This window comes from Enoplosus armatus, chromosome 5 (genome assembly GCF_043641665.1).
Source record: "Enoplosus armatus isolate fEnoArm2 chromosome 5, fEnoArm2.hap1, whole genome shotgun sequence".
NCBI classification, from domain to species: domain Eukaryota; kingdom Metazoa; phylum Chordata; class Actinopteri; order Centrarchiformes; family Enoplosidae; genus Enoplosus; species Enoplosus armatus.
The window spans coordinates 20,145,206-20,172,965 of NC_092184.1; the positions used below are offsets into that span (position 1 = coordinate 20,145,206).

General features: G+C 44.2%; 1 protein-coding gene across 1 annotated transcript; it reads right to left on the reverse strand.

The window, feature by feature from the left end:
- Positions 1–3,335: 3,335 nt before the first annotated feature.
- On the reverse strand, positions 3,336–24,407 carry tiparp (TCDD-inducible poly(ADP-ribose) polymerase). Its single transcript, XM_070906044.1, has 7 exons — positions 24,147–24,407; positions 22,056–23,108; positions 13,127–13,316; positions 12,473–12,660; positions 7,769–8,071; positions 5,817–6,074; positions 3,336–4,794 (listed from the first exon to the last, which is right to left on the reverse strand). The coding sequence occupies exons 2-7, from the start codon at positions 23,081–23,083 to the stop codon at positions 4,605–4,607; spliced, it is 2,157 nt and encodes a 718-aa protein (XP_070762145.1). The 5' UTR covers positions 23,084–23,108; positions 24,147–24,407; the 3' UTR covers positions 3,336–4,604.
- Positions 24,408–27,760: the final 3,353 nt, after the last annotated feature.

Consider the following 27,760-nt stretch of genomic DNA (forward strand, 5'->3'; position numbering starts at 1 on the left):
ATCTAATGTACAATGAGATTCAAATGAATTATAAATGCATCCGAAATTATTTGAATCTGTTTTAGAAGCCTGGGCTCCATTCAGAGTCGTACTATATGAGCAAGCTGTAAATGCAAGACGTAAAAACACGGTTGCCGCGGGACTGCATCAAACATCATACACAATAAATTTGACTCCTTTGAATAATTCAAAGTTCTGTCGCTGCTCTTATGAAGGCTATACTTCACTCTCTGCATGCCTTTATCTTTCAGACACACACACAGTCCTTCTTTCTGCAACCTCATCTCTCCTCTGTCCCTCTTCGGTTGTTTTCCTACCACCCTGTGCTTCCCTTGTCTCTCCCATCTCTTCTCTCCTCTCATGCCCTCCATCCTCTGTCCACATCTTCTCCTCTGACTCTCCTTTTCTAACGCCGGCCAGCAGGTCTACAAAGTAGTGCTTTCTGTGTGCCAGCAGCAATTCCTGGAGGGCAGTCAGGCAAACAAACCCAGCCAGTGCCCGCTGCATGACTCACAGACAGACAGATACCAAGAGAGAGAGAGAGAGAGAGAGAAGGAGGCAGAATCATTAAGATGAGAGGGCAAAAGGATTTTAAGCTGTTAAGAGCTGATGAGAGGGGGCAGGTTGGAAAAGGAGATTGGAAAAAAAAAAGTGGAAAGAGAACGAAGGGCTGTGAGAGAGATTAAGAGGGGGTAGAGACTGGGAGATAGAGAGAGATGGGGGCAAATAGAGGGCAACCTGCGCGATCTTGCATGCACACGAGAAGAGCAGACAGGCACGCAGCTCAGCGTGGAGGCACGAAGAGAGCAAAATAACTCCTCCTCCTCCTCCTCCCTCTCTCTGTCCCTCTCTATCTCCCTGCCCTCCCTTCCCTTCTCTCTATCTCCCCCGTTCCCTTCTCTTCTGCCAAAAAGTGGAGCTCGGCACGACAGCCTTACATGACACGGTGACCCGAGGCCCAGCAGAGAGAGAGAGAGAGAGAGAGAGAGAGAGAGAGAGAGAGGGAGGGAGGGAGGGAGGGGGGTGCACGTGCAGGGAAAAGGAAGGAAATGGGAGTAAGGGGAGCGCAGGGAAATGTGCTGGTCGATGAGGATTCCCACATGAGGACTACCTGCATATTACATATAGGCTGTCAATCATTGTGTAAATTATACTTTCTGGCACCATTTTTCTTGTGAAATTAGTTTTTACTGCTTTATTTTAAGGGTCCACAAGCCAAAAAGGTTTGTAGCCACTGCTTTAAACCAAGTGTATGCTTTAGAAAGAAACAGGGCCGAAACCAGGATTTTAGATATAATGAGGTCCCTCAACACACAGCCCACCACTCTCAGATACTTTTCACCAGAAAACCAAAAATAAGTTTTCTCCCTATTTTGTTTTGTTTTTCTTCTGTTCAATTTTATTTCCCAACACCAAACAGCATATAATGCTGGGGCCTACATGCTGAAGAGTTTACTTAATTATTATTTTGTCTGTCTAAAAGTAGTCATATTCAATCATATAGACTCTACAAATACCTGAATCGGCTTACAAAATAACCACCGTGTGTACATTCAAAGGAATAGTTCAACAATAGTGAGCTGGAACTATTTCTTCCAGGAGTCTTGTCATCACTGGTCCAGTCCGGCCAAAAAATAGACAGTCCCACACATAACCCTGTACAACCACCACAATGAGATATAACATGATAATCTGTGCACTGTAGAGGTGCTGGTAGGTGGATTTTGTTACCTTTGGACAGAGCCAGGCTAGCTGTTTCCCTGCATTTCCAGTCTTTGTGCTAAGATAAGCTAACTGGCTGCAGCTTCATATTTAGCGTACAGATCTTACTCTCAGCAGGAAAGCAAATACACATATTTCCCAAAATATTGTATTATTCCATTAACCCCCAAATACCCACATAAAAAATAATACTAGTGAGGACATGACCTTGGTAGCGGTGGCTCTGGAAACTAATGAAACCTGCAAATGAGAACAAGTCAGACTGAGAGAAAGGAAGGTTAGATGAAAGGATTAGGTGTAGCAAGACATGAGAGGTGAGGTGAAAGATACGACAGTAGAGAGAAGTTTGTCTGAAAAATGAGAAGTGAATGAGCTACAGAAGAGGAGGAGGAGGGGTTGGGTGTTGAGTTCTTCTGCTGTGCCCCATGTGAGCTGTCTCTGGGCTGGGATAGACAGCTACCTCCGCCAGCCTCCCTCTGGACCGCATTAGACATGGCGCTCAGATAATTCACTGCTGGGGATGGGGGGAGGGCAGACGGAGGGAGGGCTGAGCATGGGAGAATTCTTTTATGATTTTAATACCACTGGACCAAGACAAGAACAAATAATCAGATGAACAAAAGTCTCCTCGAAACAGCTGACTGTGAAATATCACGTAGCTCTTATTGAGACCAGCGGTGCAGTCGGCAGCATATGGCCGACAGTTACACTAAGTAGAACCAACTCAGTCTCTGCATGTTGTATCAGCCAGAAGTTCTTTAAAGCAGTTGACATTTTTGGTAAATACACTCACTCGCTTTCTTGCAGAGAGTTTGAAGAGGAGATTGATATCACTTTCAAGTCTGTTTGGTAAATATGAAGCTGGAGCCAGGAGACAAGTTAGCATATGGCACAGGAGGAAACAGCTAGCCTGGCTCTGTCCAAGGTGAGAAAGTCCACCTACAAGCACCTTAACATGTTGTATCTCCTAAAACAACAATTCGCTGTTACAGGGCGTTATGTGGTTCCTTGGACGGGACTAGTTACTGGTCTGGTGACACATTTTTACACTGCAGTTATTATATAACATGTAAATTAGTGAGCTTTAAGAGGCGCTGGTAGGGGGATTTTGTTACCTATGGATGTGCTAAGCTAAGCTAAGCTAACCATCTCCTGCCTCTAGCTTCATATTTCCAGTACAAACATGAGAGTGGTATCAATCTTCTCATCTCTCAGCAAGAAATCAAATAAGTGTATTTCCCAAAATGTCAAACTATTATTTTAACTCTTTCCAGAAACATTTTGTTTACAAACACAGCTTGGAATACAATAGCTGCTTTTATGCATTCTCTGAATGAGTTTCTAATGAATGAACTTTGGGATCCTTTGGTGAGTACTGATTGGCCTTATGTTTACAGGAATGTCTGGGAGGCAGGTTAGCAAAACACCATTACCACTAATAAATACTTCTGTTTTTTTATTGACACAGTGCTTGTCTGCTGTGTGTTTCTGCACCTTTCTGTCTTTGCTGCTGTGACTTGTTAATTTCCCCGCTGTGGGATAAATAAAGTCAAAGTCTAAGTCTAAGTCTACACTACTAATAAATCTGAATAAAGCACAAATTCACCAATTAGTCATTTTTTTACTTTTAGATTCTTTATTTAATCAATGTTACATTAAACTAACATAAATAAAATTTTTATGAACAAAAGGCACACAGTTCAAATATAAACAAAGAGAACGTCTGTACAGTTTGTCTCAATAAAACATGTCTACTGTCTCTGAGCGAGAGAGCGGTCCAAGAGAGATGAGTTTCAGGGGGTATGTTGACAAAACGCTACAGCGCCACCGCCGCTGCCGCTGCAGCAGCAGCATAGAGTCTCAGCGTGAAACTGTACACTCTTCAGTCCCCCGCAAGGAACTAAAGCGGTGGGCGCGAAGGCAAAAGCGCCAACCGGGAACAGCACTGGCTTCATGTGGAACCTCTGCTTGGAGGTTTACAGTATGTGGATGTCCTTTTGTAAAAGTCCCACTGAAACTCATGTCCATTGTCTGTTTGAAGAGGCCACAAGATTCATGTCCACTAAAGTAAAAGATTCAAACACGCAGCACATAGACTTGAAAAAAAAAAATGTATGGGCCGGAGGCTGGGTAAACACTCACTATGATTTTTGTCAGAGAATGACCGGGGTTCAGTGTCGCTGTGGTTTCTCTATGGAAGCGTTTGATTGGTTGGTTGCTGCTTCCTCAGAATAATATGGCCAGTTGGTCATTCACAGTACTGGCAGGACGCTAACTGTCTACTACAGCATTTGTCCTGATGTGGAACTGAGCTCATGTACAGCCATACGACTAAGTAAAAATGATAAGAGGACTAGGTTTGGTTTTTCCTGCATCTGCTCCGATCAATAAGGTAGATAAAATCCTTTTGTGTCCGATGATCATCACTAGACTCCTGTTCAAACTAGATAACAAAGCATGGTGTATAAGTCCAGTCAAGTCTGTTGTGGTCGCAGCTGTTGTCAGTTGTCATCCACCTCTGAACGCTGGATGAAACAGGTGTCGTGCGTTGCTAGTCCAGTTTTGTCCAGTTTAATCCGGTCTGGACCAGTCTGTTGTTCCTTACTGCAGTCCAGTCTGGTTGGATCCAGTTGACAGCAGGCCTAAATCATTGAGTATTTGCAAACATGTCTTAGCTAGTTTTAACCTGTTTAGAGCAGCAGATGGGTGAAGTTTAGTGAGTTGGTTAAAGCAACAGTCATCGAAATGTCAGCTTGTTATTGGTCTTAATTGTTTCTTATCATCTTAAGTGGCAAACTCCACCCATCTCGCACCTCACCAGACTAAAACAAACTATGAGTAAGTATCTGCAAATACAGACAGACCCAGGTCTGATCCAGGGCTTAGACAGCAACAGTGCTGGGTACCTCCTCGTACTGAATGATAAAATAAGGGTAGCTCTGGTCATCGTTGAAGATGACGTAGATCTGGGGGTCCACCCAGTTGTCCACACAGGAGTCAAAAAGGTCACTGGAGGGGTCACGAGGGTTGATGGGTGGAGGTCGTCGCATGGAGGGATTTCCTACAGTAAATCTGTAAAAACAACAGGACAGAGACAAGGTTAGTTATGTGGTTGGGATTATATACAATCACAATGGTCAGCAATAGTCTTTGTATCTCTTCATTTTCATGAGGAGAAACGCTGCTAGCAGACTTCCATTCAGTTCTGGAAGCCTGGAGTTGCAGAAGAATAATTTACCATCTAAAAGAAGACTCTTCTAAATTTAATGATTACAAGCACGCTGCTCCTCTGTGTGTTTTAGGGCACCTTAAATAATATAAGCATATGGTGTAAGTGCATGAAATAAATGTACTGTAAGTATATGAAATGAGCCAGCGCACTGTAACCAGTTTGTTTTTCCTCTCTTAAATATTCATGTCAAGCCCTAAAGACCCGTAATCCATCAATCTTTGTGCCCCTTTCTCTAGGCTCATAAATAAAACACATTAAAATAAGAACATTTTCAGCTACAGACAAAGGCACAGGGTAGAGACGGTAAGGAGTCTGTGTGCCAGATACGGTTTCAGACAGGAGAGTTAACCACACTGTACAGATAACTTCTTTATTGGTCCCTGCTCAGGTCTGGAAGCAATGTCTCTGTCTGTGCCGTGGTGCAGATTGAACCCAGGTTTGGTGTTGGGTGGGGGGGGGGGGGGGTATATGTGTAGTGTGTTTCCATACCACCACACCATCTGCTGGGCGCACCACAGACTGTCTGCTGCTGCATGACAAAGCTGGTGATGTACGATAGGTTCAGCCAAATCAGCTGTTTTACATGCGTGGCTCTAGATTTGACTTGCATTTGAAGGAATGGGAGTAGCATGATGCCCAGCATGACTGAACGATGGTCTATGGAAAAGAACCTCATTCATCATTTCCATGATCCAAATTAAAGCCGATGTGTTCTGTAAGTTTAATTTGAAAGCACTAAGACGGTGAACGGGTCAGAAGGGGAGGTGCATGACAAGTAGAAAGAGACGTGAAAACACAGATCCTTAACAAACGAAACGAAAAATGTTCCCACTATCAGCTTGTTAATAGCACCCACACACACCTGCCAGTGAGGACTTTGGCTAGGAACATGCAGTGAACTCCTTTGGGCGAGCGCTTGGAGAAGTTGTGGGAGTAGACGGCCTTGCGGGCAAAGTAGGAGCCCTGGCCGAACATGGTGGCGTGTTTGCCGCAGACTCGGGGGTCGAAGTTGTGCTTGCAGATGCCCTCCACCACATCGGCTGAGGTGCCGTGGAAGAGGTGGCGCTCGCTCAGCAGCCGGTCCATCTCCGACATACGACGTGACATGTACTCCTTCTTCCTGTTGGAGCAGAGAGAGGAGGAAGGTGAGATGGGATTTGTTGATGAAATTAACTACTTTTTAGTGCTTATTATTCTTCAATTTTAACAAGACAAAATGTAACAAAAAAAAGTAAAGAGATAAAAATATGAATAAACTAGAAACAAACAACAAAAACCTCTTCTTTCTTTACGTGAATAAGCTGATGCACAAAGACAGATCATCTCTCAGGTGATGAATTAGTAAACAGCTGGGAGCAATCCTGCTAGTTCTATTCAAAGGTTGTGATCACAGCCTTGTTTGCTCTAAAACAGGGTAAGAACATTGAGACTAATCTGTTTTCTTGAGACACACACACAGCTTGTTTGATGTGAGCGGATCAATCAGGCATGCAGAGGCAAAAAGTGTTTCGAGACAGAGAGACTGTGACCCAGGCATGACCTCCCATGACCCCGCAGCTTGTGACCTAAAGCAGACCGACACTGCACGCATCCAAGCCTGCACATGCACACTTCAATTTCCTAACATCCAATTTGATCCAAGATTTTAGGATGAAGCTGCTCAACTTCCTTTGACATCAACAACCAGCCATTCACATGACAATAAACACACACACACACACACACACACAGAGACAAGACACGCAAACAAGCAGTTATGGTTCCCCTGTCATAACCCGAGTGTGGGAAAAGGAAATCAACCCACTTTCAGAGGGGGCATCACTTTCAGAGTCCGTGACACACACGCGCACACAAACACACACCATCAGTCATTGTGAAAGTGTGTGGTACGAGTCAGTGTGGGAGAGTTTAACTGTCACAGCTGATAGGACCTGCCCTGCTGTAACCACTGCGGTTAGCCCTCTGTGCTCGCGAAAGGAACATCATCATCACCAAACTCTCCATCGGCCGTGTTCACACACCACTGTCGACTCATTCTCACGAAGTCCCACACAGCTGGTCCCATTTGCCCTATTTACGTTTTCTTCTTTCTCCCTTCCTCCTCTCACATCGCCTCTCATTCGCCCTGTGTTTGTTGTTAAGAAATGTTTTTGTTCGTGTTTCTGTCTGCAAGTGAAGACGCAGCTGTGGCTGAAATATTAAACAACTGAAGTCTGGACAGAAGAGGTTAACGATACATTTTGTGCCACAACAGCAAAATATGCGAAACTCAGGCAAAAGAGGAACCAAATAATGCAACACAACAGAAACCACACTGCACTGATTTTTGGTACAACTTTAGCATCACTTTGGGCTCATAGTATCATATAAACATAGATGTGAAATACTAACTTCTGTGCTAAACACTAACTTAGGTCTCCAAATCTCTTGACTGTGAAAACAAATTACTATCAAACTAACTATAACACCACTTAAACATTCTCATCACGTAGTAGCTGATGATAATTCCAGCAGTTCAGCTGAGTTACGCTCAATAAAGCAACCACAATTGCGGCAAAGTCACAGCTGCAGCACGCAGAGGAAGAAATGCATGCAAAAGAAGTGAAGACGCTCAAACTTGTTGACAGTAAACTTTCTAACCCTGACAGAAATGTTTCTTCTGTTTTCTTAAAAATAGTGTCACAGGGACTGGTTACGATTATTGGAAATGATTCATGATTTTGAGGTTAGATTAACAGATGATATCTCCAGTAATGAGGAAGTGCTTTCATTAAAAAATAGCCTTAAAGAAAATGCTTTCGCTTGTGGGCTCACCTCTTGTACTTCTCCCAGAGGAAGGGGTTCTGCACGCGCATGATCTTGATGATCCTGAACTTGGTCTCCGACACCGTCTTGTGGAAAAGGCTGTACACCGTCCGGAAGCTGCGGTCTTCGCGCGAGACCGGCACCTGCAGGAAGTCCTGGCTCATCGTCATGGGCAACCACGTCTCTGGAAAAAGGCTGGGTGGGTTGGTGGTCGTCGGCGAGAGGGGATGCGACACGGAGAGATCCATGGATGAGGAGGAGGAGGAGGCGGAAGAACAAGGGAGGGGAGATGAAGAGAGGCCGCCCAAAGTCCTAGAGACAGATAGAGCATAAGATATTTATCACAATTACTATTTACATCATTTGATTTACAAACCCTTTAATAGCTGTAGCTTCCTACTTCATTACTACATGGTAGAGTTTGCCACATTAGCAGTCGAGACAAAGTACAACTATATATAAAAAACAGACAGTAACCTGTCCCTTACAGCTGTATTTGTAATGCTTTATTTTATGGGTCCCATAGTTTCCTAGAAGGAAATTAGATGTAACTGTAAAGTCAAAGGAAGGTTCCTAGAAAGACGGATGTAAAGTAGCAGTAATGAGACAGACAGTTGTCTGGATGTCTTAATTAATTGGAAGTGTCATATAGACTTCCAATGACTTAATTCCAATTACTTGCTAGCATAAATTACTGGAGTCTGGCAGTTTCTCGTCAGTGCTCAACTGGGCAGCCAGTGAAATTTGTCAAACGAGGATGCAATATAATAAAATAACAATAATGAATTAATATTCATTCAGGTTTCGATGGAGCACTCATGTCCAGCAGCAACAACCTCTTATAAACATAACCAACTAAACTCAAATAACTGTCTTAGAGGTTTGTTTTTATTTTCTCTATAATTAGTACCAAATTACATAGTTCTTTCCAGGAAAACTGAAAGGAAATTATTAGAAAATTCCATACCCATAAACTTAAGCACTGCCTACAATATATTTTGTTTTGTTCCACATTTTGTCAAAAAATAAGATCAACCACATTATCTTTATTCCTTCCTACAGCTTCAGTCCCATGTGTCTCCAATCAAAGCTGCATCTTAATGTAAAACAAAACCGGTCCACTGCGTTGAACCGACACGTCTGCACTTTCAAAATTGCAACCCTCCCGACTGTCAACATTTCCATGATCCAAATGAATGCCAATGTGTTCTGTAAATCTAATTTGAAGCACTATGAGCGAGATAGCAACAGTGAGGTGTGTGCTGGAGGGAACATACTTGTCAAGCACACCAAACAGCTCCTTTAGGGACAATAAAGCATGTAACCTCAATATAAACCAGATACATAAAGACTCAATTTAGCATTTACAAAAGTATGTCACTTTCAGCTGACACATCAAACCAAAGGCCGATGTCTTAGCTAAGATATACGGATGAAACAAAGAAGAATTAAACAGCTCATGCCACTAGTATGAAGAAAACTGTGCTTTTATATATTATTTATACCTTGGTAACTATCCCTTTAATATCTCTGGTTACTGCTGGGAATGCTGTAAATCAATGGGCAGGACTCCTTTATGGCAATATAGGATGTATAGGATGTTGCATCTATGTGATGAAGTATTTTTCAAATATTTAATTCCCTGCATTGCCCATAACCACACATTCCCATCTTGTTGTTTTATATAAAAGGTTTGTTAATTGAACGTTCTAAAAATGTACTATATTCCCAAATCCTTTCCAGGAAACTCAAAGGAAATTATTAGGAAATTCCATACCCATAAAATTAAGAGCTGCCTCCAATGTATTTAGATCTGTTCCATTATTATTAGTCCTTCCTACAGCTTCACTCCCATGTGTCTCCAATCAAAGCTGCATCTTAACGTAAAACAAAACCGGTCCGCCGTAATGAACCGACACGTCTACACTTCCAAAATCACATCCCACCAACTGTCAACAATGACATCACTGCCCACAGCGCTGCGGAGCGGCTCCACGGCAGCCGCCAGCCGTCACCAACCAAACAAAACAGCAGGGCCGCGCGAAAATGAAACCCAGACACCAAACAAGACGACAGGGAGGCAGAGGTAGGAGGGAGAGACAGGAACCAGAACAAGAGAGGGGGGAAGAATAAAAATGCCAATCATGAAAGCGACAAAAAAAACTATTGTGTCTGGCATTTGAGTCAATAACAGTGGTTAGGCTGTCAAGTTATCACTCTGTAAGTGTAAATGCTGTTAGCCCTATCAGCCATAAGAGAGTGTGCACGTGTGTGTGTGTGTGTTGTCAAGAGACTGTGATTAGTGTGACTCTGAGTCAGTGCGACAGTGTTTCTCATCTCTTTTCTCTCTCTCTGTTATCTTGTCTCTCCGGTCTCGATCTACCCCCCCATCGCAATCGATGTCTCTATTCCCTGTGTGCTTTGAAGAGATCACAGACAGCCTGCTGCAAAAAACAAGTGTGAAATGAAAAGCGACAGATAACAAGAGAATGATGGGGTTGAGGAGAGAAAAAGAGTGAAAAGGAGAAAAGATTGGGGCAGATAGCAAGGGAGGGAGAGAGGGAGGAGATGGCTGAAAATAACATCATCGGAGGGGGAAGGAGAGGGAGAGAGGAGGGGAGGGAGCAAGGGAGAGTGCCAATCAAGCTAATGACCTCAACCTCTAAGCCTTGCACAGATTGTTCCTGACACACACACTTGTTTTGGTCACATGGGAGGACACTGCATTGGCTTGCATACATTTCCCCTGGACAAAAAAAACAACAACCCTAAATTTAAACAAAAACCAAGCAGTAACGTTAAGATTTTGACGCTTTGCCTAGTTGGGACCTGCTTTTTGTCCCCATTATGTGACTGTGTGATCAGATTCTTCTCCTCAAAGTGATTTACTGAAGCGCACGCACAACAAACGGATGAAAAAAGTCCCAGGAACAAATCCCTCGATCCAAATTCCAGCTCCCCACAGTCACATTTCACACTCCTTCACTCACCAGCTCTACTCTGCACCCAGGCTGGAAACCATTTCTCTCACTTCCTCTCTCTGTGTGCTCTCTATCTCACTCTCTAACTTTCTCCCTCGTTCCTCCTCCTGCCTCCTGCTTCCCCCACCGAATTTTCTCTCCCTTTCCTCCATCTACTGCTCTCCATTTTGTCTTCTCTTGACTGCCGAGCACTGTAGGAACAGCTCGTGCCAGCGTTCGCTCTGTGCGGGACGCTGGCAGGACACCGCAGCAGCAGCCTGCTCGGCAAAGGAAGTGAAATATTCTGCAAATGGGGTGAGATGACTCCACTTGTTTCCAATCTGGTATCACTTGTTTCAGGAATATCACTGAGCCGGATCACTTCACTGCTATAAAGAAAATGGCAGCTGAAAAAAAAAACCTAAAATCAGCTTATATCCTCTAGTAAGAATTGGACAGATCTCATCTCATCTCACAGGAAAAATAAGATTTAAAACCAATTGAAATTACTTCAGTGGATATCTCTTGAGTAGTGGGGCTCGCTGGATTGTGTTTCTCCTTTCACTCTCCCCTCTCTATGTATCTCTTGTCTCATCTGTTCTCATTTGCCTCATTATCTCATTTTCCGTCTGTCTGATTCAGGCCAGCTCTGCTTCTGCACAGGATGGCTCCTGTGTCCCGGTGACTCTGTTTGATTTGCCAAAAATGGGAAGTGTTAATATGGGCTTCAAGTTCAGCTCAGGCTGCCAACGTGCAACAGTATTGGAATGGACAAAAGAATGTGGTGTTCAAGGGCTTTTGAGTATTCAGCCCTGACTGCGACATTAGCATTGTGTACCGACCTCTGTGTGCCTGCCTGTCTCCAAACAGGGACTCAGGAGGCTCACAGAAGACAGAGAGCCACAGGGAGACAGTGTATCACATACTGAAGAGCCAACTCAGTGTGTGTGTGTGTGTGTGTTACTGTGCATGTGTTGCCAGGCACTAAAATCGGGGACTTTGTTCTAATAGCCACTGTGGCTTCATATCCAAAATACTGAATGTTCTCTAACAAGGTTGATATCTGAGTGCTAAACGATCGGCAGGGCTCTGCCAGAGAGTACAATGGGAACCAGAGGGAGGAGGGTGTGAAAGATAGAGACAAAGAGAGACTATCAATCAAGTGAATTACCTCCACCTCTCAACCGAGGACTCACTGTTCCTGACACTTTGCCTTACTATTAATTAGCAGCTATTCTAAACCCTAATGCTAATCAGACAGCTTTGATATCCTTCATAGAGGTTAACAGAAACAATGCATTTTTTGCATCTCAATAGCTTCCATATCGACAACACCAGGCATGTTTGAAACTTGGCTTGTTGGTCCGCTCGTCCTCTATGTGACCAGATGATTGGCAGAAACAAGACTAAAGAGTCTACAGCCTGACGTCGGCATGCTAACATGCTCGCAATAACAGCGGTAACACGATGATGTTTAGCAGGTATAATGTTGACCATGTTCACCATGCTACTTTAGTGTGTAAGCATGCTAACATTTGCTAATTAGCACAAAACACATAGTACAGCTGAGGCATGAATGTCTCTACAGAACTGAAGTGCAATCCGTCCAATAGCTGGCCGACAGACAGACCGACATTGCCATCCTTAGAGACAAGCCGCTAGCATGCGTCTCTGGATCGGTAACATCCAAGCTAGGCCTCTATGTGCGCACACCTCCTTAGGTTAAGAAGCGAAATCCAGGGTCTTAACTTACTGTAGGAGGGGTGTAAGCATCACGGAGGACATGAACATAGGCCGCTTCTTGATCTGACGTCTGAACCCAAAGACCGCGTTCTGCTGGAAGCCCTCCCTGATGTTGAGGATATACTGGTTCTGGAGCGTAATGAATCGCACCTCCTTAAGACCCCTCGAACTCGCCTCCTCTATGAGCTTCACCACCGGCTGTGGAGGAGAAGAGGCGGAAGAAAAAAGAAGACACGAAGAGAGAGTTAAGACTCAATTGTTTTAAACAGTTGACTGTTTTGCATTTTCATTCAACAGAGGAAGGAGGAAAGGGAGAGTTTGCAGAAGGAAATGTCAGTGAAGTGTGGTGCAATGTTCGGATAACAAAAAGCCAAGCTGATAACGAGTATCATCATGAGACACAAACTCACAGATACACATGGGTAGAAAACAGTCAATCTTTACTGATTTGGTGAAATAAATTGCAATTGGCTGGGGACAGCTGTGTCACAAGGGGTGTTTAGATGTGTGTGTGTGTGTGTGTGTGTGTGTGTCTAAATTGATCCCATCACAGCGGCTAGACAATCGATTGGTGTGGGCAGAGTTAATGCGTCTGACCTCATGGTTCATAGAGCGTGCACGCAAATCAACAAACACACACACATAAATGCACCGAGTGGCTCACCTCGGAGTATTCCCTCCAGCCAAAGTTGTCTCTGCAGTAGTACTTCCACACTGTGTGGCAGCTGGGGGTGGGGTTTGGGTTCGTTGTGGGCGTGGGTAGAGGGCTGGCGGGAGTGGTCAGTCGTCGGACGCGGTCAAACTCCAGGTCACACACTCGCATTGCCCCGAAGTCTAGGGAAAACACTCGACCCCTGAAACACAAAGTAATAAAACTTAACTAACTGCTGCAATCAGCGAGAAAAAGAGCATAATACACATACACATGACCGGTTAACATGTGGCTGTGGCACGGTGACCTTGTTGTTAAATGGTCACAGTTTATATTTCCATCAGCAGCCACATGACCAGGCATGGTTAATTTAACCCGAGTGCCCTGGAGCAAGACGACCAAACCTCTAATTGCTCACTGTCAGTATGAGTCACACAGCATCAACTACATGACTTACATGCCACATGTAAACATGCAGAGAATAGACACAAACAAGACATACATGCTCAAAACATTATATTTACACACACTGACAACATGAATGTCACTATAATGACTCACATATCAATCTCATTTTAATAACATCTCTTCAAAAACTAAAACAGACCAGAACTTAAGAGACTCTGCCCAGACTTAAACCCGAATGATGTAAGGGAGATTTCCAAGGAAAATGCTACTTCTGCTATTTCATTATGTAGCATGAGGGCATAGTTGTAGGAATAGTCCAAACATTTTGGTATTCGCTTTTTGTTTTCTAGCCGAGAGTTACATGAGAAGACTGATGACACTCTGTACAGTAAATATGAAGCTATCGCTATCAGCTGTTAGCTTAGCTGGCCAGCTTAGCTTATATTGTATTAATATATTGTGTTAATCAGTGAGCTTTAGAGGTGCTGGAGGTGGATTTTGTTACCTCTGGACAGAGCCAGGCTAGCTGTTTTCCTATGTTTCCAGTCTTTATGCTAAGCTAAGCAGCAGCTGGTTGTAGCTTCATATTTGTCATCTCGCCTGCCCCTTTTGTCGACAAGTCATCAGATTCAGCTGATAAGAGAAGCAGAGATTGTGTGTCCTGCTCAAGGACACATCGGGGAGGGGGGAGGTTAACCTGGGCTCTCTGGTTTAAGGTTAAAGACATGCTAAAAGCATCTGCTCCGTAAATAAATAGTGGACATGCGTAATCTCATCACGTGCATACAACCTCCCTTAACCCTTCTCTGTCGCGACAAGCGTGGGTCAAAACCCCAATGTGTGTGTGCGCATGTGTGTGTGTGTGTGTGTGTGCATCAGTCTGTCTACATTAGTCCTCCATAGGGCCTCTGGCAAATCCTTTCTGGGTCAGACATACCACTCACATAAATGTGGGCATCATACACTGGCACGCTATGCCATGGACGGCAGACAGACAGAGAGCCAGACACACACACACATATATATGCACACACACCGCATACATAGAGAGTGACGTGCAAACTTTGCAAGACACTCACATGGGCCAAACACACAAAAACACGCACACATCCTGACAGTGTTAATGGGCTCATTGATTTTTGCCGGGAAACTAATTGGATATAATGTCAAAGGTTAGACATCGGTGAGTGTGTGTGTGTGTGTGTGTGTGTGTGTGTATAGCAGGGGTTGTGTTCTTGTAATGTGTGTGCCTCAGGTTTGTCCTAAATAAAGCACATGAATTACTGCCTTTAGATGTTGCCCGTCTTAAATACAGAGAAGCTGAGTGGGAGTGTGTGGACCTGACGAGTTATTAGTTCAACAGCCTGGAGAAGTGAAACCACATACTATAATGGGTACACTGTATACAAATATTCAGTTTCATCTACTGTAAGTGCAATTACTGGTCACTGGGGTTACAGGCACACACACATACACATTACTTTCGGTCTGGAAGGTGAGAGGTGCTGAGTCATTATCCAAAAACATATATTACACACTGATACAAATACTAATCATATACACTGTATTTGCTGTCAGTGTTTCTGCTAAGTCATGGGGTGACTGCATCTCTGTAAGAGGAAGTGAAATAGGAATTCATTCACTGAGCACGTGCAGAAACAAAACAGCAACTGAGGAGTGACTCACTGATTGTCAGAGCACCCGATTACCAGAAAGACAGAGCAGATTGACCAGTTATTGTTTTCTGAGCTGTATTCAGGCATTCAAGTAACTAAAAAGCATGTTTCAGTTTCTTACAAAAGAAACAGAGAATCACGTTTTGATATTAAAAAGGCAGAGATAGAACCAGAAAGATGATGGAGGCAGGCGCAACGAGAAAAGACAGGGACACAGAAGGATGTGAAAGGCAGGAAAACTGAAAAACGTAGCAGAAACAAATGAATTGTGAAAACAGTACATCCCTTTTTTTTTCCTCCTCTGGTCAGCCCGTCCTCTTCCACTCACTTTGTTCTTAATTTTTTTTCTCACTTTGCTCTGTCATGTCTCTGCTCTGTTCCCTGTTTCACTGCTTCTTTCTGTCTCTCCACACATCTCTGTTGTCTGTACTTTCTGTCTGAAAAAGAAAATACTCTGGCTGCACCTGCATGGCCCGATCTCTCTCTCTCTCTTTTGCCGTCTCTGTCTCCCAGTACAGAACACTTTCTGCCCGCAACAGTATGTTATGATGACAAGAGGTTCTGTACGTGTGTGTGTGTGTGGACCAAAAGTCACTCTCGAGTCCACACACATACATATATATTTGGTTTTTATTATGAGGAAGTTAAGTGAACTTTGTCTCATTTACAGGCAGCCTCCCTACCTCGCTGATTACCTCTCACACACACACACACTTTCTCTCTCACACACACTCAGACGAAGACAGATCTCCAGAGAGGTCAGTCAGAGGTTCTCAAAGCCTTTCACAGAGTCCTTTTCCCTCCCTCGCTCCCAGACTAGTTTGTGCTGTTCTAAAAATAAAATTCCGCCGGTTAAATTAAGTGCACTGAGATTCGGCGCTTTTCAGCAGCGTGGAGGCCAATCAAAACGTCTGAGAGAGACGCGAGGCACGCCCACTCTGGCAAGGTCGACATTTTCAAGACCATGCTTGAAATGTCGGGCTGCTCCAAGGTACACACACAAAAAGTCAACTGAAAATGCAAATGTGAGGAGCAGATGTTTTCGTTTTCCAGGAAAAAGACATTCGAACAGAAAACCCAACTGCTGACTAGGGAGGGGTGTTTGTATGCTACAGGTGAAAGAAGAAGGCCCTTGAGCAAATCACGCTGAAAATGCACCAAACCTGCTCTGTTCTTGCACCGGGCAGCTCCCAGGTGTGAATGTGTGTGTGTGTCAGTGCAGAATGTGAAAGCGAGTTCAGCAAAAACCTTTCCCTGGATAAATAAAGGTTAAGAAAACTCACTGCACTGTCAAAATGGCTGTTAATCCCACACACTGCCTTTAGCACACACACACACACACACACACACACACACACACACACACACACACCTTCGAACTTTCTCACAGCTGCACACACAAGGACCCGCATACCACCATCAGTCATGCTATTGTCAACGTCACAGCCCAGAAAAAAAAAGAAAATAACATGAGCGCTCACTCTCACACACGAGATTTTCGACAGATTCACGTAAACATGCGCAATCTTCACCCAGTCACGCCTTGATAAGTCAGTCAGTCAGCCAGTCAACCAAATCTGCTGACGAAGGCTTCTTTGACACACACGCACGCACGCACACACACACACACTACCTTGATGTCATGGGTTAGTGTTATTTCCTCGTGTTAGAGCTATTCACCTTCCACTTATCTATTTAAATGTGCTTCATTTGATTTTGTTTTTTTAGCTCTGAAGGATGCGGATAACATGAAGTCAACCACACACACACACACACACACACACACACACACACACACACACACACACACAAAGAGAACAGGAGGAAATGTACGCCGTCATCTCCTGCATGTCCTGGATTGTTCCTGTTAAGAGTGTGTCTCTGTCCTCCTCTGTAGCACATCATTACGCTCACAGTTCAGGGTGTCCTCTCTCTCTCTCTCTCAGCCCTTTAACCCTCCTCTTTGAAATTTTAAAACTCTTCCCAGGGCACAAAGCGTGAAAGAAACTGATGTAAGGTGGGAAGATAAATGAGTTTAACACTGTAAAAAAGAGAACAGCTGATTGCAAACAAAAAAAAAGGTGAGAAAAACACAAAAAAAAGTGAAAGGGGGATACTGCTCGAGTGCAGAGGCAAAGAACACACACATTTCCACATGTGTTACACCTCGTTGGGCCCTCAAGGGACGATACAACAATGAAAGTGATACAAAGAGAGGGAGAAAGGGAGGAAAAGAGGGGTGAGACAAGGAAACATAGAGAGCGAAAGATCCAGTGAGGAACGATCACAGAGATAAAGGAGGAAGAGGTGGAGAGGGGGAAAAGATGGAGAGATAAAGGCAGACTCTGAGTAATAAGAGAGGCAGAGAGAGCCAGACCTCGCCCCACTGATTCATGGCATGGACTGTCTGACACGTTATAGCCACACACACACACACACACACACACACACACTCTGATTATCTTGACATCGCCTTTTTTCACACACACACACACAATATCACCACACGCATACAAGCTCTCATAGACACAACCATCCTTGATTTTCTTTCATTCGTGACACAAAGAGGTAACATGGAATCCCCCACGATATAAACACACACACACACACACACCTTGGTGTCAGGTCGCTCTGCCCTTGGTGCTCGGTGACTCTTTATGTCAGTTAATGACAAGCAAGGCTTTTATCACCTGGCTGACAAAAGACTCTCTCACACACACACACACACACATATATGAAAAATGTGTGTTTCGTCATGGTTACGTCAAAAGAAATCAGCATGAAGTCCCTAAAGTCCCCCCTTACGCAGATATTACAGGAAATTGGCCTAATTATAGGAGACTTGGTTCAGAATATGTGTTTTCCTGTAAATAACAAACGTCACGTAATAAAATAAAAGCGTACGTTTTTTTCTCATACTTTCTCTCTCTCTCACACACACACACACACACACACACACACACACACACACACAACAGTACAGCATAAATCTGTTGACAAGCGACTGTACAGCCGAAGATTATCACAGTATAACTTTTAGAAGCGATGACTGTGACATTCCTCCTTACTGCTGAGTTCATGACTAAGGCGGATTAGTTGGACTTCCATTCCTGCTTATCATATGGATGGGATTAACCTGCGCTATGGATCACACACACACACACACACACGGGAACAGCTCAGCACAGAACACACACTCACATACACTTCAATGGGCTGCAAGGGACATAATCAGATGCAGACACACAAAAATGCCGTCCACTCCCTCTCTTCCGCGCACACACACACACACGGCAGAAGGCAAAACAGGCCTGTGTTGCCATACCGACAGTAGAGCTTGTTAAGTCATCTGCTGCTCTTTAGATCACTAACGATGTTATCATTTGGCTGTGGTAACCACGGTGATGCCTTCACCCTGTGTGTGTGTTTATGTGCGTGAAAAGAGAGGCTGGGTTGCGTCTCTAAAGAAAAACCATCAAAAGAGCTCTCACACACGCCCAGCGCAACACAAAGCTTCGAGTAAATGACTGAACTGAGTGCTGAATAACCAGAACAGTGTGAACGCAGTTTACTGACTCTCCTGTTCGCTCTTCACCCGATGGGCCAATACTGAGTTTACCCGGCGTCAACACATCAGAGACACAAACTGTTTCATTATACCCACTAGGTCAACCTATTTTCAGTCCTGGCATGTGGTGTCAATAAACAGTGGACAACAATTCAATAAACCACTCTTTTAAACCAGGAATTAGCCTGTGTTTACTTAAAGTAGGTGAATGGCTAAACATACAGAAAACCTACAAACCTGGGAGTGTTATTTGTCAGAGGAGTCACGTGTTATCAGGAATGAAAATGTTTTCTTTCCGTCCTGTTAAATGTTTTACGTTGTGTTTCAACTCTACCATTCTCAAACAGTCAAACCTGTTTTACGTGTCAGGGTTAGAAAACCTTCAAATACACATGCTTGAGAGTTTTAGGCCTTGGGTGCTTGAAAAGAAATGTAGAAGTGCACTCCAGAAGAAGCGACAGGGAGGGTTGTCATAAAGAACAGCCATGATGAGAATGTCTTTGATAGTCACAGACCTCACAGGTGAGTTTTAAAGTAGGCTGACGGTGACTAGAACGGTATAATTAAGTGGATTTCAGTAACTGTCAGAGAATTGAGTTCAACTCAACTATATAGATATATAAATATCTATAATAGCTTGTGTGTAAAGCGTGAACAAATACAAATATTTGTGTTAGCTAAATGTTTAGTGCACATTACAAACTAAATGACAGCGACTATTGGTGAATATAAAAGGAAAACAATCGTTATTAATGACAAGAAATATGTGTCAAATGTACTGGTGCAATATTGTGGTGTTTCCAGTTTCTACTGGAGTGAGCCAGATGGTCCAGTCTGACTGTGTGAGAGCGTAACACACTCAAAAGGCTTCTGAAGAATTTGGGTTGACACCACCAGGTGCATATCCTGTTTGCGGAGCAATATGCACTTTGCATAGAGTTTCAGTTGAAAACAAGTCAACAAGTCAAACACGTACAAATCTTTGTACACGCACACGCAAACCTGAGTGTGTGTGTGTACTGTCCACACAGACATAAACAAAGACAAACACACATGGCCGCTCAAAGGGCTCAGTTAATCATGAAGGACCTGATGATGTGGACGTGGATGATAGTTCGAGGGTATAATGGCACAATGCTGTGTCGTTGACTGTGTTTGCACAGATTGCACTTTTAACCCGATTCAGACAATAATGTGACTAAGACAGAGTTCAAACTTGATTACATTAACACATTATGAGATCATACTTGGAGGGAACATTAATAATAATTCAAATGTGGCATTTTACAACTTTAGTTGCCTTAAAGACACATCAACACCTTAATCAAACAGTGACTGTGTTTGCTGATTTTGGGACAAACATGACGGTTCAACTGCTTAACTGACTGTCTGCTTTCTGCAACTGCAAATGTTGCCAGAGCTGAAACAGTGAGTCGATTGATCGATCAACAGAAAAGTAATCTGACATTGTCTAGTTCTAGTAATTAAAAGAGGATTTGCTGTTTTTCTTTAACTTACGTTATAGTAGACTGAGTATCTTTGGGTTTTGGACAAAACAAGACATTTTTAGACGTAACATTGGGCTTTAAGAAATTGTGATTGTGAAAAACGTTACAGACCAAACAATTAAATCGAGAAAACATTTGGCAGATTAATCATGAATGAAAATAAGCATTACTCGCAGCCCTAAACGTGACAGCGGAAAAATATGTCTGACGGCAGAAAAAAAGAGCCGTTTTATGGCAGATTTTCATGAATATAGCAACATGACATCATGGAATGAGATGTGAGTTTGGGACTGTGGAGGGGACATCGTCAGTCCTGTATACAGTAAAGGCGAGTATAAACAGAATAAACGATAAGCAATATGTTTATAATCCATGTAAACGTACTCATTGTGTGTGTTAGTGCCCTGTGTGAATGTGCCTGCATGCAATACAGTTTAACAGGAAGCAGTGCATGCTCTTTTATGTCACCCCACTGGGGTTTGCCAAGTGCTTGCTTGTGTGTGTGTGTGTGTGTGTGTGTGTGTGTGTATCTATGCATGTGTGTGTGTGTGTGTGAGAGTGAAAGAGAGGTTTATCTCTGTCTGCTAAAAGGCGTGCGTGTGAGCACTGCTAGCCACTGAGCTTCTCTGTGCAGCCAATTCGTGTGAGCCTCTGCGTGCCAAGCAGAGTGTGTGCGTGTGTGTGTGTGTGTGAGTGTACACAGCGGTGTGCGTGTCTATGACTGAGGGAAGGAGAGAAGCTGCCAAGTGCGTCTGTGTCAGTGACCGCACAAGGCAACTGAGGGTCATGGAAGTTCACAGCTTTCTGCCATGAGTGCTGTAAAGTCTGGTTTGGACGGAGCTCCAGCCAATCACAGGGCAAGTTCGGGAGCAGGGAAATACAGGAAATAGATAACCAATATCAGGGCTGGGAGATGGAGTGGCGTGTCTACACAAGGGCACGATAGCTGATATGATACACATTAACCAGAAGACACGTGAAGGCCAAAACACACACACACAGGAGATAAAAGGACAAACACACACTTTCACACACGCATTAATAGCCACATTTACTGTGTTAAGACCTGAGACAGTAAAATTCATACAGGCACATTCGCTTGGCTACAGTCCATTAGCCACACATGTACAGAAACAGCTGTAGAGTCAAAGCTTTCAGTTTGTCACCGGTGGTGAAACCAAAGAGGAAGCTCGGGTCGAGGTCTACTGTTTCCAACACACCGAACAAAAAGTGCTTATCGTTCACAGGCAGCCTATCAGCTTACTGCACCATTGTTGCCATGTCACAAGTGTCAAATATTTGTTAATTCGTAGGTACTTGTGACACGGCAACAATGTACCTATCAATTTACCACACAGTAGTCTTTTCAGAAGTACTTACGACACCACAATGTACTGGTGTGGGTGCAATGTACTGTACTAGCTGATTTTTTTGTCCAAATTTAAAGAACTGTTCTGCTATAATGTTATTAAAAAGGTCCATCCATTTTTATTGAGACATTATTAGAAATAACATTTAACTGTTCAGAATAAAAAGAAATGTTGGAAACTGGTGCTCTTCCACAAGTGCATGAATTACTGTTTCAGTTCCCATTTTGAATTGCCTGAACTGAGAATTGACCCCCTGCCCACAGGCACAGATCCAAAACAGAAACACAGAAATGCTCTGTTACTGCTTCCCTCCTCAGTGGCATCCTGTATCTAACCAGAGGGCACTCAGTGTGCACAGTATAGGATCATACACCCTGCAGGTTGCAGTAAACACTATTGAGGGATACTTACTGAAACTTGAGCCTGACTTGCTCATTGTCTGGGTTGCAGTACAGTCTCTCCAGCTGTTCCTGGGAGTCGTCTGCTATGCTCTGCCACGTCTGACTGCTGCTCCTGCGGATCTGCCAGTAGTAGGGCAGGACAGTGTGGTGGTGGGCACAGTCATTGCCATAAACACACTGTCCTTGGAGGAAATCCACACAAATGTCCACAGAGTCTGACTGGTGTGTGTGATACTGGAGCTGGGTGAGCAGCTCAAAAACCAGGTCCAGGGAGGCCTCTTCGCTTTTATCCTGAAAGAGCACTCCTTTGTCAGGCTGCAGGAGGAGGGGATGGGGGTCCTGGACGCCGGTGCAGTCTTTGACTGGAAGGTTTTTAGCCCCAGAGGTCAGGAGGTCATTGCTTTTGATGCCCCCTTCCTGGTGAGGAGTCTGGGGTGCGACTATGGGAGGTATATCCCTGACGGGGGGCGTTATTGTCACCGTGCTCCCGGCCGCCCTGAGGCCAGGTTTCGGCTGAAAGCAGCGGCTGTCGGGGGTCGGATCGGTGATCTTGGGTCGCTCCCCTCGCAGCTCAGTCTCCTCCAGCTCCGCAGTAGTATCGGCTATTTCCACATCACCGTCCCGGGTCATCAACCCCGGTACTCCAGCCCCAGCTGTGGTATCGTCAGCAGCTCCCGGGTCTTTGAGACACACCTGGCCCATACAGTTCTGTTTCACCACGGCCGCTGCGCACAGGTTACCCGCAGTCCGGCCCGGCTGGTTCCGGGGAACGAACACCCCATCCCCGGAGACCAGAGTATCCGTGCTTAGTAAAGTGGTCAGTATAGGATCCTCCAGGGCGCGGTGGAGGCATTTGGCGTCCAATTTCCTCTGCTTCTTTTTGAAATAAGGTTTCACCAGAGGTATTTTGTCCGGGAGCCCCACTATCTGCTGTTCCGTGAAACCTTCCCCTTCGTCCATATTCAAGCTCATATCCAGGGAGATCCCAGTCGGCACACCGTCTGCGGATTTCTGGAGAATGTGCAAAGTTTTATCCATGATCCCCTCCTAAACCCTGACAGTCCTGAGAGAAAGAGAAAGAGAGAAAGAAAGAGGTAGTCATCAAAGTTAACACCTATAATCCTATAATCTTGGTTTCCAAGGTGAAGTCATCCTGGCGCATAAAGCGATGATTAATAGGTGGTTTGGACGAAGAGATTGTGCCATAAAAAATAACCGTGAAAAATCATCTTTCCTTTCCTGGAAAAGAAAACCCTCGCTCTCTATATGCTGAAACGAAACCCGTTTAACCCCTCCGACAAAAACCGCTCTGATCCCACAATGACCCTGCAGATATAAGAGGAGCAACACAGCCACCATGACGAGCCGCTGACACATTATAACCCCATATAGGAATATTACAGGAATAAAAGGAGTCGTTTGGAGAGGAGGGAGAGGGGTTCACGCAGCCAGTAACTGAAGCGGAAAAAATATGACCTAATCCTGCTGTAGGGAACTTGAGCCCAGAGTCAGCAGCCTCAGATTACATTTTATTAATAAAAAGAGAATAATATAATCGGACAGAGTCTTTTTCTTTTATTCTGGTGTCTTTGGTCTCTCACTCACGTCACGCCTGCAATTACAGCTGCGTCTCCGAGCACGAGCGATAAAATCATCCCTGTAACAAAACCTCTCTCTCTCTCGGGACTATATATTTTGATCACGGGAGTCCGATACGCGGCCCCTGCTGTCTACGTGCCGCTCACACATCGCTGCCCGAGCAAGTTTGCACGTAGGCTACAGTCGACACACACACACACACACACACACACACACAAGGCACTGCGGCGGAGCAGCGACAAAAGATAAACCGGAGCTTTATTTCACCGCGTCGCTACAGCAGCTTTCCTCTGGTTCAGAAACACTTCTTCAGCAGAGCCGCAGCTGAACGGGCTCTGGAGTTGAAGAGCTTTTAAGAAGCAAACACTGAAGCAGCAGGCAGGCTGGCAGGCAGGCAGGGGGATTTTGTTACAGCGCAGCTTTCCCAGAGCCGATTTAGGGAAAGAAAAGACGAACAGCCTCTCTACATTTCTCTGACACCGAGGCGACAAAAAAACCGTACCTGCGCGATAAAGTCCGCCCCTCTCCCCCCGGTCTCGACACTCTTTGGTGGGTAAAATCCAGTGCGTACATCGGCGGAGCTCCGTATCCAGTCTGGAGATAATAGTATCCGTGTCTGGACTAGACCGTAGCCCGGTTAGGTTTCTCGTGTCCCTCTGATGCCCCCGTCGCTCTCATGCTCTGTCTCTATTTCATGCTGACTGTCCCTCTCTTTGTATCCTTGTACCGGATAGAAAAGCGCAGGAGAGCAGAGAGACCGACAAAGAGCGGAGCATAGCTGTGGCGAGAGACTCTCTGCCTGCCTCCCGGCTCCGCACAGCCAGGCCCCGCCCCGTAACCTGCTCAGAGGCGGCGCTTAGCTTCAAAGAGAGGGGGAGGGAGAGAGGGAGTCGTCTGCTGGTGATCGGAAGACGCTGCATGGGGGTGTGGGAACCCTCGGGGGCCGTTATGCCGGGCCCCGGAAGTAATAAAAAGCAAGACGAAAAATGTCATTACATCTTACGACCATTTAGGAAAGAAGAATTTAGACCCTTTCCTTAAGGAAAAGTAGTGATACATCATCGTACAAACACTAAAACACCTGCATTAAAACATGGACCCCTATTGACCCCCCCTCCCAGTGCTGTGTATATGTCTAGGTTATTTTCTAGGCCAGACTCAGTTTTCCATTTGTGAATCAGCTTATAGGCAGTTTGATTAAACACACATTTATTAAGGAATATAAAATAAGATAATCCTTGCTGCATTGTTACAGCAGCATACAGGTTAGTGCAATGGAGACATAAGTAGAAAATCAAGATATAATAAATATAAACAATAAAGACTGTTACTACTAAAACTAAAAAATAGCTATAATTTACTAATTTACAAAATCACAGAACGAAAGAAAAGGTAAGCGGATTATACTGTATTGCTCATAGAGAGATGTAGATATTGCACCATTTGTTATACATTCAGAAACATGTGGATTGTCCATGGTGGTCTACTGGGAACAGTGCTGATTGTAAAGCCTGACAGCAGCCGGGGGGGAAAACCTGCGGTACCTTTCCTTCACACACCGCGGGTGAAGCAGCCTGTCACTGATATATATGCATCACATGAACACAATGTAAAGCAACTAGATTATGACACAGGAAGGTTTTGGGGGTCTGGGGCCCCTGGGGCAGCTGCCTGCATTCCCTGGTTGGTAATCTGGACTTCAGAGTAAAAGTAATGTGAGGATTGGCTCCTGACAAAGGAGTACTCACCCACCAAAAGGACTTTTTACATCCTGGCAACACAAAACATCTCTATATTGGCCTTAATGCCTTAATGAATGATTTCATAAATATCAATAAAGCCATTAGTTACCGCTTATAAACCCATTATAAAATATGTCTCATAAGAAAGTGGTAATCAGCATCTTTAATGTTGTAGTTGGTGGAGCTAATTTGAACTGCTTTATGTGCTGTTGAGTACTTTATCCAAAAATTATGCATGTAAGCTTATTGTTTGTTTAGTAAGTAAACTCTCATCAAATCTTAACTATAGCTGATAAATGTAGCGGAGTAAAAAGTACAATATCTGCATCTGAAATGTAGAGAAATAGGAAAATATGTTGTTTATTAAGTCTTGTTTGAAGATGATTATTACTCTCATCACAGTCCTTGATGTGAGGTGAAACTACTTCACATGAAACCTGTCGAGACACAATTATAATTCCACCAGATGTGAAGAGAGTGAGTCATTTACACATGAATATCTGATGTTTATTGGTTGCTTAAAGTAATTTAAGCCTGACTCTGTCCTCTGCAGCTGATCTGTCACATTTCCATAAAGGAGTGTAGCGTTTACTGACGCTGTGCGTTGAGTCAGCTTCCCTCTCCTCCCTGTTTTACCAGAAGTAGTTTTTTAGGAACCTGCTGTGCTGCACTGCCTTCCGGCGTAAGTTTCGTTGTTTGCAGATTAGCCTGCTCAACCAAACAGCTTAGAGTTTCTAAAGAAAGGATTTCTGGAAAGGGCTGGCCTCTAAAGCCCAAAATGCAAATTTACCGTGTAATCGTATACCTCAGATTTTAACAGAAACAATTCAGGAACTCTTGTATTTTACATAACATGCGTGGGGTGGAGGGAGTTATCATTTTATCCAACCGGTTTCCAAATAACACCACCTATGTGACATCAGATGTGTGGCTTTAAAGATAAGCCTGCTGTGACAGTCACAAGCTGTGCTGTATTACTTCTTTCAACAGGAATAAGAGGCAGATTTCTAAAACTAGTTTATGCAAGGACCCCTACTTCTAAATACTCAATCAAGCATTTAACTCATTAAGGTTTAGTGTAGAGTTTGTCTCTGTAAGGACGGGAGATAACAGTAGGATGAAACATTCAGTCTTGTTCTTTTTCCTATTGTTCTAGAAAGCGAAATAACAGGAAATTAAAGTAACCCTCATTTCCCCCTCAGGATCCCTGTGGGAGCCACTATGGAGGAAACACTAAATTGAATATGTTATTCATGAGATTAATTGCCCATTAATAACCCCCTCAACACTGTTTAAGCACGTGTATCTCTTAACATCCCCTCACCCACTAAGCCCCTGAACTTCAGGTCAAAAGAGCAAATGATAATGTGCCACAGCTATTTACATGCAAACCATTTCACCCCATAACGCCCACAAACCACCAACGGATCCCTGCACAGTTTTTAAATGATTCATTTTTTTCCACGTGCAGGCCACAGGCTGCGGTTCAAGAGGTTGGAGGTGAACAGAAACATGTTAAACCATCTTCTAGACAAACACAGATGCCGTCAAAGCAGTTCCAATGAGGGTTAGTAATTGTAAAATGACAGGCTTGCCGCTGAAGACATGGGAGAGCTGACGTATGTGAGAGTAATTGCCTGGTCGCATACCGACGGATCTCGAGCATTCCTCCTCGGCTGACACGCATAACGACGTCCTATTGTTCAAGTTTTGACTTGTCTCAGAGGACGCCCTATAAAAGAGATACCTGCCTGCCAACTCCAGCTCGCTTGTTGTCTTACAAAAGTCAGAGAGAGATCTTAGCACATGAAACAACAAGTACTGTGATGATCCTTTAATACATCTGGGAAGAAGTGCTGTTATGAAGTGTGATGACCTGAAGAAACATCAGAGAAATGTGAGAGTCATATCACTGGACGTTAAGAATAACATAGTGTACTATAGATTGTATCAGTATCTGAACTAGGAGTATTTCTTTGACAAATACAGGATCATTCTCAGACTTGGAGTGAAACTGTACAGATGCTTCGTCCCTGTGGTTATATTTCGGTTCACTTGGCTCTCTGAAAAAGAGGTCGGAGGTCAGCAGCAGGGTCGATACTTGCAGGAGCAGGAACTTGAACCCAGGCGTGTTTTTTTTTTTTTGGTGGCCATACTCAGTCCCGAATAAAACGGACAGTAAACTAATTCTACGAACCAAAACCACATGAAAGGACATTAGGTGGGTCTTTGTAAGAGGCAGGGTGAAGGTGCCGTGTTTCATTCCCCCCCACCCTTTGAATCTTATCTGTTCACATGCCTGCACACAACACAATTACTGGAGGCAGATCAGTTAACACTGGTGACAGGCCCTCAGCCTTGACACGCCTGTTGT

What these genes read in the sequence shown, in the direction of transcription:
- tiparp (XM_070906044.1), bottom strand. Translation starts at nt 23,083, where the DNA reads ATGGATAAAACTTTGCACATTCTCCAGAAATCCGCAGACGGTGTGCCG. An exon ending in GCTGGAGGGAATACTCCGAG is followed by an intron (nt 12,661 to 13,126) that starts GTGAGCCACTCG and finishes TCTCCTCCACAG; the next exon opens with CCGGTGGTGAAGCTCATAGA. An exon ending in GCCAAAGTCCTCACTGGCAG is followed by an intron (nt 4,795 to 5,816) that starts GTGTGTGTGGGT and finishes TTGTTTTTACAG; the next exon opens with ATTTACTGTAGGAAATCCCT.